This window comes from Scomber japonicus, chromosome 4, assembly GCF_027409825.1.
Source record: "Scomber japonicus isolate fScoJap1 chromosome 4, fScoJap1.pri, whole genome shotgun sequence".
NCBI classification, from domain to species: domain Eukaryota; kingdom Metazoa; phylum Chordata; class Actinopteri; order Scombriformes; family Scombridae; genus Scomber; species Scomber japonicus.
This window is the reverse complement of record NC_070581.1, coordinates 10,139,660-10,156,658: the sequence shown is the minus strand read 5'-3', so window position 1 is coordinate 10,156,658 and position 16,999 is coordinate 10,139,660. Positions and strand designations below refer to the sequence as shown.

Sequence of the window (16,999 nt, the reverse complement as noted above, 5' to 3'; positions counted from 1 at the left end):
GGTTACAGGGACAGTTAATGCAGCTTTAATTAAGATAACTAACAAATGATAAGGCTGGCAGCCTCATTAGCAGCAGATTGTTAATACTTTTTAAAGACATTACTGAGAACACAAGGTGCTTTGTTACATGTACAGTACAGTGTAGTCACATATGATCAGGATCTCCTCTGGCTTGTATTAAAGGATGAAGTCTGCCCAGAAGAGACTGTGCTGGAGGTCATTGGTACCTGCAATGCAGCTCCGCATGTGGGTGTGTGGTGATTGATAGGCGGAAATGCCGTTCTTGCTTCAGATTCTTTAAAATCATGACTGACTGCGTCTCCAGAGAACATCGGTTTGACCTAAGAGCTTGGCCTGAAGTAGCCTCTGATTGGACAACAGTCATGTCACCTTTGGACCACCATGCCTTACTTCTCTGCCTTATTTCCATAATCGTTACTCCTGTGTGTTCATGAATATTCAGTCCTCTGCTGACATGCTCTCTCACACACACACACACACACACACACACACACACACACAACAGCTAGAGGGTATCTCGGGCATCCTGGTGATGACTATTATGGAGACTGGAGTCATCATTTGGTTATTTTTGGGAGTTTTTTATAACTTGCGCCTTGATCAAAGCTCAGTAAAGAAAATGTACTGAAACAACAGAGTAAATTAGACTCAGGAAGTGAAAATAAATGATCTGATATGTGTCCAACATTTACATAGTACTGTCAAAGGCATAATATAACCCTAGAAATATAGGAGTAGGTAAGAAGTATAGGTTGAGGAAAACTGTGTTGGGGGGACAAAAGGGATCTGGTGAAAGGGAGGAGACAACAAAGAAGCTACAAGGAGTGGAGATTACAGGAAAATAAGGAGAAAGACTGCCAAGTTTTCATTTCTTTTCAAGTAAATACAGTAAACAGACAAACCATCCTGTACATCCATTTGGCCTTGTCTATCAGGCACAAAACTCCAGAAGAAATCTGGCCACTTGCCTCGTTTCTTTTCTTTCCCAGGACTGTTTGTGAACTTGGCCTCTAGCCCCCTTTTTCCATTTCCTCACAATAAATAAATACTCTAATAAACAAAACATTCTCATCTTTGTCTCAAAAAAACCCAAAAGGACTGCCACATCTGCTCACAGGAAGTCCAAACAGAGTTGCATAAAAGTAAAAAAATCAATTTATGGATCGTCTGTACTTTCAAAGCTGAGGACAGTAAAACAATCAGCTAACCAAACAGAGGGAAAGTCCCAGTCAAAGGTTTGGTCATTGTACATAAAACGGTAGATAAACTACTCACCTTCAATCTGATGCCTGACTACATTCAAACTAGACATGACAATTTGTATTGAAGACAGAACAAAGCAATAAAAAAAAAAAACACACAGGACCTAGCCGGTATCAATGTGGCGTCGGCCTGCTGATGATATATGAATGAACTGGTGAACCAAGCTGAACACTGTAAATCCTGTGTCTCTGCTCTTGGTGCAGCGGCTGATGTCAGGCTAAATGAATGCTGGGGAGTGCAGCAGAAACTCCCAGCACTGCACATATGACACTTGCCAGAACAGATCGGACATTTATTTAATGACTGTCTGCTGCGGCCTCCGCGCCCGTTCTTTTTCCTCTCTGACTTGCAGTTATTGCTTGCAGACTGTCTTTTTTTTTTTTTTTTTTGCCTCTGCTCGGTTGACATTTATCAACATATTGCACTCATGTAGAGAGCGGCCCTGGGTTTATGTGGGTTTTTTTTTTTTATAGGACAATTCTCAGGGTTTTTACAAAAGAAAAGGGGGGCTGGTTGTTGACTGGTTTAGTACTTGACAGACTGGCACAAGCAGAGTCTGCAGGCAAATAACCAACCACGCGATGTACTCACAGCCTGAAAACTTTAACTGATGACAATAACAGGGCTTCCCACTCTTTGGAATATAAGTTTTCCAGGATATTATCCATCAAATTACATCAGGCACACTTTAAAAGTCTCTGATTGAAACCTTGAATGAAGTGGCATCGCTTTAGGGGAGAAATTTATGTGGATGCTGGTGTTTTTCATTCTTGCTTCCTTTTTCTTCATGGCACCTCTTTAAAAAGAGCCAGGGACGATTTTCCATTGCCTGGTTTTGTTGTAATATGGGGAGGAAAGTTCAAATGAGGTCGTAAAAGCCCTGAAGCATGGAAGCAGGAACCTCATCATGGTCAGGCAGACTTGGTGTACTGTGAAAAATATCAGCAGTAAGAAGTCACTCGGTCCACTAAGAAGACTTAATATCTTTTTCATTTTTCAATCAGGTGGAAAAAATGATTTCTTTGATTGATTTCCTTTACTAAGAAAAATGATCTGCCTCTACACAGACAGGTTACAAGACCTTGTCTGCATTGGAAACAACACAGATGAGATTTTTATTAAGAAAGATGCCATTTATGGAGAAATAATACAAATTAAAACTGCAAGCAGTGATGAACGGGCCCTGGCGCCCCCACGCACCGCCTTGTACGCGCGTGTCGGTGCATGCTGCAGTCACATGGCAGACACAGCGGGCACGTAGACGTCTTGGCACCGGGGCTTGTAATGAACACTGTGTGATGGGGCTAAGTCACATTGCATGTGTCCACTAGGTGGCGCTAGAGATGACCCACCAATGACATGTCATGTTGCAGTGTGTGATGTGGAGAACACATCCTGTAAATTTCATGTAAATCGGATAATGTTTGTCATATGAGGCTGACTTCCTGTGTCCAGTAGGTGGCGCTGTGTATATGAAGCAGTATTGATGCATAGATGTGTTCAGGGCGGGACCCTCTACATGCGTGAGCAATTTGGTGTAGGTGGGACAATGTCTGTAGGAGTTATAAGGACTTCCTGCTTCATGGCGAAGCATCGAAATTGTTTGCACAGCCACGCCCAACAGGAAGAAGTCATAAAAAAGCTTTTGATAACTTGTCATCTCCAATGTCTCAAGCTGACTCTGTGTGAATTTGAAGTGGATGGGATGAAATCTCTAGGACTAGTGCGTTCAAATATGAGGCCTGGAAATGACCACAAAACTCACCAAAATTGAGCATTTTTCCCAAGATGGCCGACTTCCTGTTGGACTTAGGGTATGGGTCCAAATGGCGTTTTTGTGCGTCTGGAGATGATACATAAACCTACCGAATTTCATTCTTCTATGTCAATCGGGAAGTCTGAGGTTCAATTATGAAATATTCAAGGGGGCGCTATTGAGCCATTTAGTCACGGCCATCCCATTGAAGTATATAGGATGTGAAATGACCCCACTCCAGACGTGTGTGTTGAGTTTGGTTACCGTGGATGCATCCTTTGCCTCTGAAAAGTGTAATCGTATTTCATGGCGTTGAATGCGTTGTCATGGCAACAGTATTTGATGATGGGTCACGAGTTGCGGAATGTAGCATCACCAAGGTCTTATGTCTCAGCTGAGTCAATTTCAGGTGTAAATACTTAAGATTATGGGAGTAATTAGTGAAAGAATGAAGCAAGTGACTTCCTGTTGCCAGTAGGGGGCGCTATGACTGTCACTAAATATGAGACTGTACATGTGTTCAGACGGGGACACTGTACAAGCATATTAAATTTGGAAAAGCTCAGACCATGTGGAGTCAAGTTATGAGGGTTTGAATTTTCATGGCGAAGGATCGAAATTCGCCACGTCACCACGGCAACCAGGAATGACGAGGGAAAAAGCTTTTGATAACTATTCATCTCCAATGTCTCAAGATGATCCTGTGTGAATTTGAAGTGGATGGGATGAAGATTATGGGAGTAATTAGTGAAAGAATGAAGCAAGTGACTTCCTGTTGCCAGTAGGGGGCGCTATGACTGTCACTAAATATGAGACTGTACATGTGTTCAGACGGGGACACTGTACAAGCATATTAAATTTGGAAAAGCTCAGACCATGTGGAGTCAAGTTATGAGGGTTTGAATTTTCATGGCGAAGGATCGAAATTCGCCACGTCACCACGGCAACCAGGAATGACGAGGGAAAAAGCTTTTGATAACTATTCATCTCCAATGTCTCAAGATGATCCTGTGTGAATTTGAAGTGGATGGGATGAAGATTATGGGAGTAATTAGTGAAAGAATGAAGCAAGTGACTTCCTGTTGCCAGTAGGGGGCGCTATGACTGTAACAAAATATGAGACTGTACATTTTTTCAGACTGGGACACTGAACAAGCATATTAAATTTGGAAAAGCTCAGACCATGTGGAGTCAAGTTATGAGGGTTTGAATTTTCATGGCGAAGGATCGAAATTCGCCACATCACCACGGCAACCAGGAATGACGAGGGAAAAACCTTTTGATAACTTTTCATCTCCAATGTCTCAAGATGATCCTGTGTGAATTTGAAGTGGATGGGATGAAGATTATGGGAGTAATTAGTGAAAGAATGAAGCAAGTGACTTCCTGTTGCCAGTAGGGGGCGCTATGACTGTCACTAAATATGAGACTGTACATGTGTTCAGACCGGGACACTGAACAGGCATCTGAAATTTGGAAAAGCTCAGACAATGTGGAGTCAAGTTATGAGGGTTTGAAATTTCATGGCGAAGCATCGAAATTCGCCGCATCACCACGGCAACCAGGAATGACGGGGGGAAAAACCTTTTGATAACTTTTCATCTCCAATGTCTCAAGATGATTCTGTGTGAATTTGAAGTGGATGGGAAGAAAACTGTGGGAGTAGTGCATTCAAATATGATGCCACAATTTGCATTAAAATCAATATTTTGATTCAAAATGGCTGACTTCCTGTTGGTGTTAGGGTATGTGTCCAAGAGACTTTTTGGTGCGTCTTGACATGTTGAACATGTGTACCAAGTTTCGTTTCTCTATGTCAATCTGTCACGAGGGGCTCGCTTTTATTGATTTTGTAGGGGGCGCTAGAGAGCCATTTTGTCACGCCCATTTGTGCAGACCAAAAAATATCGAAATTTTCGCCGGGTCTGGCTTGCATGCAAACTTTGGTGATTTTCGGGGCACGTTCAGGGGGGCAAAAAGGCCGTCGTCGTGCAAGAAAAAGAAAAATAATAATAATAATAATCTTGACAGATACAATAGGGCTTCGCGCTGGTCAGCGCTCGGGCCCTAATAAATCACCTGTTGGGGTCGTTTTTGGAGCATGGAAATGCAATGAAGCAATTGTACTGCTGAAAGCCTCAAGGAAAATTATATTATAAATCAAACCAACACTGTTCAGCTGAAGTGATGCATGCAATATATATCTATGATGATCTGATGGTGACGTTTACATAGTCTTTGACTGTCGTATCTTTCATATCCCTCTATCTCTTTTACCACAATGGTACATTTCCAGGCTATTCAGGGTGTGTGGGAGCTGATGTGATGCAACACGCACAGAGGACACATGCACAGCAAAAAGGAGACAGACATAACAGTTGTGTTTGAGAAATGCAACCTTATCTTTGTGAGAACATTCAGCTATCTGCTGCGTTTTTGCCTGTCTGGTCGGTGCCCCGTCAAGGCTCAGTTTGTGATTAAGCACCTCCAGTGTCAACCAGCCTAAACCCAACGCGGTCACAAGACAATGGAGCCTTTGTGACAGGTGTCAGGCAGGGAGACTTGATGTTTGGCCTCAAGCACCTTGGTGTAAATTAAAATGGCTGAGCAGATCTTTCACCAGCTAGTAGTGTCACTGGGGGAGACTTAGTTTGAGCAAGGAATACAATTCATGCAGCCATTTTGGAGTGAATTAAGACAATGTTTGATCATTTCAAAGAATTAAATGTGTTTTCCTTATGGATAAGCACTGTGGCACAGCAGTGACATGACCTCTAGCCAAGTTATGACAGCTTTAAAGATCATTGTCAAAAAGAGTGCTGAAGTTTTGCTCACGTGTGAATCCCAAATCATGGGCTCTGCATTGCTGAACTGCATGAAATGTATTTTGTGGAAACAATTGGAGGCCAAGACAATGTGTGCAGAAACTAGATGCAAAAGTAAATGTTGCATTTTTGTCTGATATTGAATAGCAGCCTGCTGACAGCAGCAGAAACTGTGTGGGAGATGAGCTCTCTGTCTGTAACAGATAGTGTTGAGAGTCGACCTTTGAGTCCCCATTTGAACACACAGGAGAGATACACGCACACGCACGCACACACACACACACACACACACACACACACACACACACACACACACACACACACACACACACACACACACACACACACACACACACACACACACACACACACACACACACACACACACACACACACACACACACACACACACACACACACACCTATCATTTCCAAAGCTCACATCAGACACCTGCATTTCAAATACAAAGACATTGAGCAACTCGGCAGATTGAAGGGAACGGACATGACACTGTGACAGTGACTGGATTAGGGAAACACACACCTGAATACTCTGTCTATCACATGTGTCTGTCCACACTGGGTGGCTGACAAGTCCACACTATATTGTCATGATTTATGTAACAAAAAAATCCAACATTTGAAATAATAGAGATGATTTTGACTGGACCAGGAGAAAAATATTCAAGTCCTCAACCGCCAACCCCCAAACAGTTTCAGGTGAAACTGTTAAGTGAATTGAAGTGTAATATTATTACATGATTTATAACATTTGATATCAAAAGACATCATGTAGAATAGCCTATATGTGTGTGATTTGGTTAAAGAGAGGGAATTGTCAAACAGCAATATTAGGCTATATATTAGCGCCTTTTTTCCAATCTTTGTCTGAAAGGAGGCCCCCAACATCTAATCTACCATATTTACCACTATTGTCATTATGAATCATGCTGAGTCACATGTGGAGTGTTTCTGAAACTCAATTTCAACCAAGTGTTATCTCCTGGGAAAACCTCAACTGCGCACTTGACAAAAACACCCACAGAACTTCTCTTGAAAAATCAATCAGTCGATACGTATTGTGGTCAATTACTAATTTCACTTCTTCTATGTTAGGCATCATTGGAGCTCTGATCTTTACTCACAGTTTGTTGCCTTTGAGGGCAGCATGGTGCAGCAGGTTGAATCCTCTGAGGTTCTGCTGGGTGAAGTCAATGTTGGGCACCACGACCAGGATCTCAATGATATTGCGGAAATCTTTAGAAATGGCGTCATGGAGCGGTGTGTCCCCATATGAGTCCTGATCAGGGGAGAGAAAAAATGAACACGCAGCACAGTGAGTGAGGCTGTTGCACACATCAGAGCTAAAGTGGTACTGCAGGTTTTTAGGTCTTTTCTTGAGACATGACACAGCATAATGCAAAACACCATAAGAAATGTAATATGAAAGAAGTTGTATTAGTCACAGTTGCTTAGTAGAGAGAAGCAGGAAATTGTTTTCAAAACAGCATTACTATACATTATATATCTATAGAAGTGTAAAATATAATTATAAAGATGATAGTTGAATATTTATCATAAAGGGGTAAAATGAGGGCTTCATTGTTAACAAACAGTATGTGTTCAATGTCTTTAAAGAATCAGCGTTTTCAGCTCAAACAAGTTTTTTGTTTTTTTAAGCAAATAGGTCGGGGACAATGACATGTTGTATGATCCATGTTACATTCTGTTTGAATATGGTTTGCGATAATTCAGTTAGTTATAAGTTATGCTATAAATTATGTTGGTGTTTTTCATTCATTTCTTCATTCATTCATTCAAGCGCTATTTAAACTCGAGAATACACTGAGTAGTTAAACTCATTTACAGTCATCAAGTAATTATAATAATCAGACATCACAGTATGGCAATAATTAGATAATTAATAAAAGAACTTAAGAACAATTTAAAATCTTCCATGTGCCACTTTTTAACATTGAGCATGCAAGCCCTGCATTTGAACATAAGGACATAATATAAACTTGACATGACATGACACTGTGGGTTGGTTTGTCTCCATCCTGTTCCACTGACCTATAATATACTCTTAGATGGCCAACAAAGATAATCAACAATGATTTTGTACATACATATGCACATCCCGATAAAACAAATTTAAAAAATCAGAGCTTGGCCTTCATTTTCTTGTTTCTTTCTTTCTTTCTTTTTTTGTCAGACACAAACACATCACATGCACATTTGCCACACACAAACAAAAACAAACTCTCGGCAGCTATTCCATGTTTTTAGCTGAGCGGCTTCACTGCTCAAGCAGAAAAAAATGCTGTTAGTGAATTCCAGGCCTGGTTGCAGGCATGTTAGACAGTCTGGAAAATGCCCTAAAAGAGACACTAAATTGCCTTAATGAGGGCTGAAGTGAAGCAGGGTTGCAGTCAAATACCATGAATGTTTGAATTTGTGTGTGTTTATGACAGCTTGAAAGGGCAATGTGTGAGCTGCGCATGACATATGTAGAGCAAATAACTGACCCTGCCAGAGAGGCTCACTTATTGGCTACGCAGACACTCACTCAGGGCTTGAGCCGCTGTCATTGACTACATGCTTAGTCATGAGCTCCCTCTGTGCTCAGTCCAGACCGGCGAGTGAGCCAGAGAGGGGTTATGAGAGGGGTTTTGTAGGAGGAATTGCTTGGTTCAAATTGATTACTTGATCCCTGACACATGGATTATGTTAAACAAGTAGTTCAATACATTTTTATAGATGTTGATATTGGTTTGCTGCTGTAATGAGCATGTGAAGAGTTAAACAAGCCAAAATCTTCGACAAGCCTTCTCACCTGGAGATTGACGTCAGCTGAGTGTTCTGTCAGAATCCGCACCACGTCAGTGAAGCCCTTGTTGACAGCGATGTGGAGGGCCGTGCACATTGAGTTGTTCAGAAGGTTTACATTTGCCCCCTTGCTCAACAGCAGCCGTGCGATCTCTGCCTGATTACTGAACGGAAACAAACATAGATTAATCCTCACTGTAATTCACTTCTGTTGAGTGATCCAATCTGTCCGAACAGTGTTTTGAATTAAGCTAATTCAAACCAGCGCAAAAAATCTCAGATGCTTACAGTGAAATCCTACTAGGAGCTACACATTGCTCAAGGTTTGGATGCTAATTTATACAAATATGTTTTTACAACTGCCATTTTGTTTGCGTGACAAACTGTCAGTTATTTTCTAACTGTTAATCCTCAAAGAGATTTGATCAAATGCTGACTTCCTGAGCAGTATTAATCAGGATGAAATAGGGCCGGCTGATTAGGCAACACTTTAATGCTGCCTCTTCTGTGAATGGATTATCACATTACATGGAAAAAGACAGTCAAGAGCTCTCCTGTGCGTAAGTCAGTCACAAAGGAGGTGAGTAATGTCCTGTTGACGACTCAAACAACTTGGTGTGCTCAAGTGTGCGTGTGTGTGCGTGTGTGTTCTCACCCGAAAGCAGTGTAGTGAAGCGCTGTGTCTCCGTCTTCATCCTTGATTTCAATGGAGCTGTTGGCCTGCAGCAGAGCCTTCACCACCTCCATATGACCCTGGTGTGCAGCCACCTGCAGCGCAGTCTTGCCCTGGTTCTTGATATCCACCTGCCAGCGACACCAACATGGTTGACGATTCATTAGAAGCGGAGGTGGTCTGGACACTATCAGAGCCCAACTCATACTGACTGGGAGTAATCTGAGCATGAACAGCAGCCACGTTTGTCACATGCCATACATAATCCTAATAAGCAGTGTAGTCATCACTGATGAGAACCGGAAATGTAATCATGTAACAGTACAATTACATAATATGTACTCTTCATTATATTTTAATTGTAAAACATCATAACATAAAAACTGGATCTAAGGGAGTATTGTTAATAACAGACTAGATTAGGCAAAAACAGATCAGTTATTTAATCTATAAAGTTTCTCTATCAAATGTTCTAAAAAATGTACCATATTATAATACTACAAAATAACATGCACTGTGACAAGATTTATTTATATTGCCCACCCCTGCCATTCCCACGCCTACATCTAAGTTGAAATCCAAATAATAAAAGCCATGATGTATAATTTGATGAATTCCAAAAACTCTTAATTCAGAAAAAAGTGGCTAATACTCAGTGATATGATATATATGATATACATCAGATTTCTTGCTACTGCTACAATAATAATTTAGATTATAGATGACTACAAATATTGAAGTTTACAATTGTGGGTGATTTTTTTTTCCTGGATCAAGCTGGAACATACAGTACACCACTGTGGCAAATATCTTTTTTTATTTTGATGTCTCAATATCATCATGGTTCACTGCTGGAATCTGAATTGAGTTGAATAAGACTGGCGATAGCCAGGGAACGTCGGCACAAGAGAAGGAAAAAAAAAGTAAAGGATGTGGTGCATGAGACCCTGCATTCCTTGGTTACAGGCCTCTGCTATAAAACCAACACAGAGACTCCAAGTTTCCTTCCAAGACAACCAAAATCTGCCTCAAAGCTCACAGAGCCTACTGGTGATGTGAATATAATGACTTTGTGTATTGGAATAATTTCTGCATGTTCATTCTTGGTCCTTGGTGTTTAATGACAGTGTGTCAACTGTGCTAGACATGCCATGTTTGGGTGTCGTTTAATGGCATAAAAGTTGACTGTAATGAATTGGATATTGGACCGGACCGGTGTGCAGTGTGAAAATTTTAAATTCCCCACCCCTTCAGTCTTTGGTGTCCTGGTGAAAAGAGGTCTTGGAACAGGCAGTGGACTGCAGCAGAGAGAAGGAGTGCTGCACTAACCTTGTCAGGATACTTCTGCACCAACTCCCGCACTTTGTTGGCACTGCCGTGTGCTGCCTCGATGACCAGCCGGCTGGGATTGTCCTGCTCTGTAGCCTGAGACAGGAGCTTCTCCAACACTGAGATGACAGTACCTGAACAGCGAGACAAAGGTATATAGAGAATAGGGGCAGAAGGAGAAGAATAAGGTTGTGGAAAGGGGACAGAGAAGAGAGAGGAAAAAGGGATTAATTTAGCTTAATAAGCCTCATGTTAACAATGTACTTAAAAATGGTGCCGCAAAGCCTTCCAGAGGGCCAAAACAGCACCACAAAGACACAGCTTTTATTTGGTTTGTTCAGCTGAGCTCAATGCAAAACCACAGGAATGAGTCAAAATGTCCCTCCATGCAGTACGATGTGACCACACACACACTCACAAACACACAGACACAACTCTCTGTCGCCAAGCTTCCATCCGCTGAGGTGAACACATGCACAGAAAAGATTTAGTCATGATTAAGAGACTGCTGAGAACTTCTGACATGATGACAAATGTCCACAAATGCTGTGCTGCCAAAGCTTCTCGCTGTCAACATGCAGGATCATGACATCCTACAGAGAAGAACTTTTTTTTTTTTTTTTTTTTTTAAACGGACACCCGGTCCAGACACTGCTGAAAAGAGACAGGAAGAAAAATGGCCTTGAATGTGCATGCACGGCAAGAGACAGAGCTGGAATGAGGGCAGTGGAGAATGAAAGAATGAATGAATTAGCGAACGCAGAAGGTAAAGCTGAAGCTGGAGTGTTAAAGATGAGCCCCATCGTCCCGGCAGAGGCCTTACTTCCAGATTCGTTGGGGTTCTCGGCTGTCATAAGGTTGGCGTCCACCTCCACGGGCTGGGCCGAGAGGCACGCTGGGTTGAACGTCCACGTCTGGCCTCCGAAAGCCACCCGTAGGTCTCCATCTGCATATACTTTCAGCACCTTCCCAACCTGGCCAAGCACCTGAGAAACAAAAACAGAAAGTAAGGTGGATGTGGAGTGTGTGGGTAAGAAAGGGACTTCAAAAATCAGGACCTATTCATGGTTTTATATGACCAATGTCTGTTCCCCTTTCATTTTAGGTACATAAACAGGTTGCGTTCAAGCAATCGGCTCTAAACTTGACCACTTCTCCTCATGTACACCCAATTTTAGTAAAGCTGGTAATTTATTCAGAAGGACATCTGCCAAGTAAAGAATTCAGCATGTGACATAGTTAACATCATGCAGACAGATGGGGAGTAACCTCAAGATATGAAAACAGAGTCGGGGTAATGTCATTGTTTTGCAAGTCGCATGTCACTGGTTATAAAATCCAGATTCAAATCCTGCATCAAGAAGAACAAGTCCAAAATAAAGCCCAAATGCTAAAATGTATTTTACAAGTGCTAAACAATTCATCATGTGTCCTTCATCAAATCAATTTCCATTTAAATGATTTAAAAGTAACATTTTTTTTCCCCCCAAGTACATGATATTTAAGAGCCAAATGATTATGTGCATTGGTTTCTTATTCCTGTGACAATTGTTGACTGCAATTATTGTCATGATTGTCATTGGCATGTTGTGTTTTACCTCCTCGTACCTTTACCTCTTACTCACACAATGTGATTGGCTTCTATCAGACTATTGGAAGTATATAAATAGTCAGGAAAACAATGTTAATTTGCTGCACAATTTTCTTTTTTATAAAGTAAGTTTTTAGATTTTTGGGCTTGGAGAGGATAGCTTAAGTACTTGTTGATTTTGTCAAGGTAAAGGTTAAAATGATTATGTCAGGCATTCAGTGTATCATCAGGCTAAATGAGCATACAGGAGCCATGCTGTCTGTCCACTCTCCATGGCCAGCCTGCAGTCTCTTGACACTGTCCATGTCCTCCAATACCCTTACAAGTTCGCCGACCCCGAATGTGTTCACCTGGGAGAAAGAAACACAAATTATTAACGTATTTGTTAGGATATAAAAAATCTGATGAAAACATACTCCTACTAAACTGAAGTTCTGAACTATGTAAGATCTTCCAGAAGAAACATATCTGTAACTCAGTACCTTGGTGAGAGCTCCAGGATGGAAAGTCCAGCGGATGTTGTTGCTGTACTGGACTCTGACGTCTCCTCGGTCAGTGATTCTATGAACAGTTCCGATCCGGCAAATGTACTGCAAACACAAATAGGCTGTTTCACCCTGGGTCTTCCTCTGCATGGCTGTGACCTTAATGTTCCCTTTAGCAGCTGTGATTTGAGGGTTGTATGCTCTATTTCCTTTCACTCTGTTGCACATCAATGTCCATCTGAGCCACTTACATAAATATTCTGTATGCCATTTTCAAGAGGCACGTGTGTTTTGACTATGAGGCCTTGTTTATCCAAACCATAAAGAGTACATACTGCATAGCCAGTACAAAGACTTCATGGTAACTTGTTGGAAAAAACAAGGGAAGTACACTCTGTACTTCTTCATTATAGAACTCAATAGGGAGTTATGTAAAGCCTATTGTTAACATGCTTGGAATTGTGTCAAAATTGTGTTTGTCTTGCTGGCAGAAGACTTTTAATACCTCAGCCATTTTGGGGTTCCACCCTCCGTGGCCCTCCTGCATCTGTCGCAGAATGTCCACCTCCAAGAGACATTTGACCTTGTCACCCTGCTGGAAGGAGTGGCCATCAGCACTCTCTTGGCGCTGCAGCTCTGCGTGCTCTCCTGGATGGACAGGTGTCAGCGTTAACAAAGAGGAGCCGATTTGCGAGGGTTTTAAAAACCAAAACCAGCAACAGTTTGGGTTTAAAATCAGTCTGGATTTTGTAAAGTCTAAAAATGTCATGCAAAAATACAACTGAATGTTACAATAATAAAGGGCCAACAAGTTATTGATGAACCTCTTCCTACAATAAACAAAAATGATTTACAGGTTGATCACTATATTAGTACGTACTAGATTGGAGTCATGTTTTTCATGTTGGCCAATATTTGTTGAATATATATTGCTTTACTCCTAATCATGCAAATGAGAAATGAATGAGTTAATGCATGCTTTCAAAACAGAAATCTGCCTGTCTTACCCAGCTTTGGTAGGTGGTCTTTGTAATAGAAGCCCCCTTGGCCATCAGAAACGTATTTGAGGTCTACCTTGCCCTTGTGGCCCATTCGGTAGACATTGGTGGTGCCATTAGACCAGGTGACACTTGCAACACTTCGACCAGACTCTGTGTCCCAGCCACGAATGTCCACTACCTTCCCAACCTTACCCTCCCCGCCTACACACACACACACACACACACACACATACACACACAAACACACACGCACACACATAAATGCATATAAACACACAAATATACAAGAGTCAACAATGCATCAGTGTGTGAGAGACAGAGGTTGTTAAAGAAAGAAAGAAGTCCTTACATAAAGAGAGTGGATTTAGGTGCATTTTGATCAGGAGAAAAATATGTGAACAACAGAGTACACATGTGATCACAATATGTAAACATCTGGTGAGAATGGAAGGCAATGAGTGTATGACACCAGGCAAATGAGATGACAGAAGTGTGTGAGGAAGATTTCCCTGTAGGGACATAAGCTGCAAAGTGTCAAAGTCATTCGCTTCTATTTTCTACATCTAGCTCAGTGCTACATGCTTTCTCCACGGATCAAAAACCTGACAAAGCACACGTCCCCTTTCTTGATTCGAGTACAAAAGCATCCAAGTGTAAAGTAAGATTCACCATTAAACAATAAACATTTGCAAAGCCACATTATTAAACCAGTGACCGGAAAGACTACATGGTGGGGCTGGGGGTTTCTGAGCATGCTCAGATCGTCCTGTATGCACTTACCGCATACACCATTTAAGCCTGATGAGTGACTTAACCAAACCCCAGGGTGTTGATTTCAAAGACACCAAAAGGACATTTTGACTCATTCGCTCTAACCCAGAAAAGGGAGCGCAGCTATTCTCAGAGACAATGATGACCCTGGACCAGGAGACATAAAGACATGTTAACATTCCAGCTTTCCCTAAAGGGAACATTCGAGGGCTTTAATTTAGCCCGCTGATGTGGAAGATTGTCTTCAATTGCTATTTAGACTATTTCAAACATCAACCAGTGGAGAATATTTGTATCTGAAAAGAAAGGGACATTTTTCACAATAGCGACAGTGTAGACCCGTGGTTTGTCACATAATAAACAGAAAACTGTAGACATTCATGGAAAGCCATGAAAACACAAATCTCAATTCTTTACTTTCTCAACACTTGCAAGATAGATTACAGTTTAAGTCTCAGTTTATGCCACTACACAGGGCTGCAAGGAAAAAAAGCAAAGAACATAAATGTTAATGAACGAGGGCTGAAAATACACAAAGACAGGCACATCTGTGGAGCAGACTCAGATGAATCACTGGAAATATAAATGCACGCAGACACACATTACCACAACATTTCATGGGTTAATGAGACGTGAGGTTAGAATGTTATGGGTTGTGGATGGTGAAACACTTTGAAGAGGCACCGCTCCATGGTCAATCAGGTAGAGGGCCTGCTGAGTTAGCAGTGCCAGGTTAGCGTTAAGAGCAGTACCCCTGCACACCACTCACCGTCTTGGTTTCCCCAGTCCCAGTCAGGTCCACGAACCACTTTAACCCCCTGGAAGATTCCTTTGAGGATAATCCGCGGGAGGTTCTGCCTCGGTGCCAAGCTCACTCTGTGATAAAAGTATGGAGACACAGCTGAGCAAACTGCTCTACCGACCGTCTGAGACAATGTTAAGACTTGCTATAAAATCTTAAATACGATACTTTGTTAAAATATACACATTACAACACCAACAAAAATGTCCTCTCTTCATAATAAAGCCATTTACAACAGCTTTGAATCTGTGATGAGTCAAGCTCAACATATGACTCAAGAGCCATGAGAAGTACAAACGTACTAAACTAATCAATCATTAAAATAACATTATATACAAATCATCAAAGTGAGATATCATTGAATAAAGGTTTATTCACAGTAAAATCCAAGAAAATATACTGTTCCTGCAAGCTGACGACACCAACTCAAAGACTGATCCTGTGCAACTTACAGGCTTTCCTGGAGAGCATTAAGATTTAACGTGTAGGACACTTAAAGTCTAAGTCATCCTGTGTGAAAGGGAAGGCTTTAGGCAACAAGTGTCAACTGTATAATAAGTATAAAATTAAAATTAAATAAGCCGTCATGATCTCCTGACAACAGCTTTAAAGAAACCGTGAGTTTTCATGTACACAAGCTTACTTTTGTTTACATTCAACATTCTTCACCAAGCTACACAGCGTGTATTCGAACATGTTGGATAAATTAGGTGAGAAACCTCATAAAAAACTTTTTATAACTTGAATTATTTACATCAGTCGTCTTCTTCTTCTTTTCTTCTTTTATTAGCACATTACTGCCTGTTTCATGTCACCCTGTACCTGTGAAATAGATGTGTGTCCTACTACATATGATAGCAGTACGCAACAATACAAGAAACTGCTCGCATTGACCTACTGATCCCAAATACTGATACCAAAATCCTTGGTAGCATCTACTCTCTTATGTCTTTAAAATCATACTTATGTTTCTAAGCTCCACTCTCGACATAATGTTGATTTAGTTTGCTGAATGATGTCTATTCTGTCGCAGTTCTTCACAAAGTAGTTGTGAGACAAACAGGATAACCTTTTTATCTAAATAATGACACCGTAAACTCTGATCCCAGATCCAGACACTTTAGTGAAATAGTCATATCCTCAAAAGCTGACATACCTTATGGTAAAGATTTGATCAGATCTCGGTGCAAAAGAGCTGCCTATTCCCATACTTTCTTGACGAAATCAAACTTCAGCTTCCATTTCACTCAAACAGCTTTTTTGGATAGAGTCGAAATCACATAAAATCCAGAGTGATCAGAAGAAAAAGAGCCCAGTGAGAGTTGTCGTCCTCAGGAAGCCTCATAGAGGCTTCTGCCATGTGTCTCTCTAACACTGGGGTTTTGCCTAGCTTTTCATGAATCCTTGAAGTTAGACTTTGTCCCTTCATCCCTTGTCACTGCCCAGATTTTTCAGGTTCCTGGGAGCCACAGCGGGAAACGGCAGTTCATTTGGCTCTTAGAGCCAACTAACAGTAAATCTCTGTGTGGGACTGAGCTTGGACAGGTCTGTGCTGAGAACGGTGTCTATGTGAAATCAGAGCTTTGAGCCTAATCCCGGGACAGCAGAGCTATCAGAAAGCAGGCCAACTCAGGTCAAAACATAGTGTACCTG

General features: G+C 41.4%; 1 protein-coding gene across 1 annotated transcript in view; it reads right to left on the bottom strand.

Moving 5' to 3' along the window:
* The window catches only part of mib2 (MIB E3 ubiquitin protein ligase 2), a 40,894-nt gene that overhangs the window by 9,686 nt on the left and 14,209 nt on the right, over nucleotides 1-16,999 (bottom strand). Inside the window, exons 4-13 of the mRNA XM_053318323.1 lie at nucleotides 15,314-15,420; nucleotides 13,780-13,974; nucleotides 13,278-13,420; nucleotides 12,770-12,877; nucleotides 12,533-12,637; nucleotides 11,520-11,682; nucleotides 10,697-10,830; nucleotides 9,350-9,498; nucleotides 8,702-8,858; nucleotides 7,011-7,165 (exon numbers count right to left, since the gene is read on the bottom strand). Of these exons, the coding sequence (XP_053174298.1) occupies nucleotides 7,011-7,165; nucleotides 8,702-8,858; nucleotides 9,350-9,498; nucleotides 10,697-10,830; nucleotides 11,520-11,682; nucleotides 12,533-12,637; nucleotides 12,770-12,877; nucleotides 13,278-13,420; nucleotides 13,780-13,974; nucleotides 15,314-15,420 (1,416 nt within the window). The remainder of the gene's footprint in view (nucleotides 1-7,010; nucleotides 7,166-8,701; nucleotides 8,859-9,349; nucleotides 9,499-10,696; nucleotides 10,831-11,519; nucleotides 11,683-12,532; nucleotides 12,638-12,769; nucleotides 12,878-13,277; nucleotides 13,421-13,779; nucleotides 13,975-15,313; nucleotides 15,421-16,999) is intronic.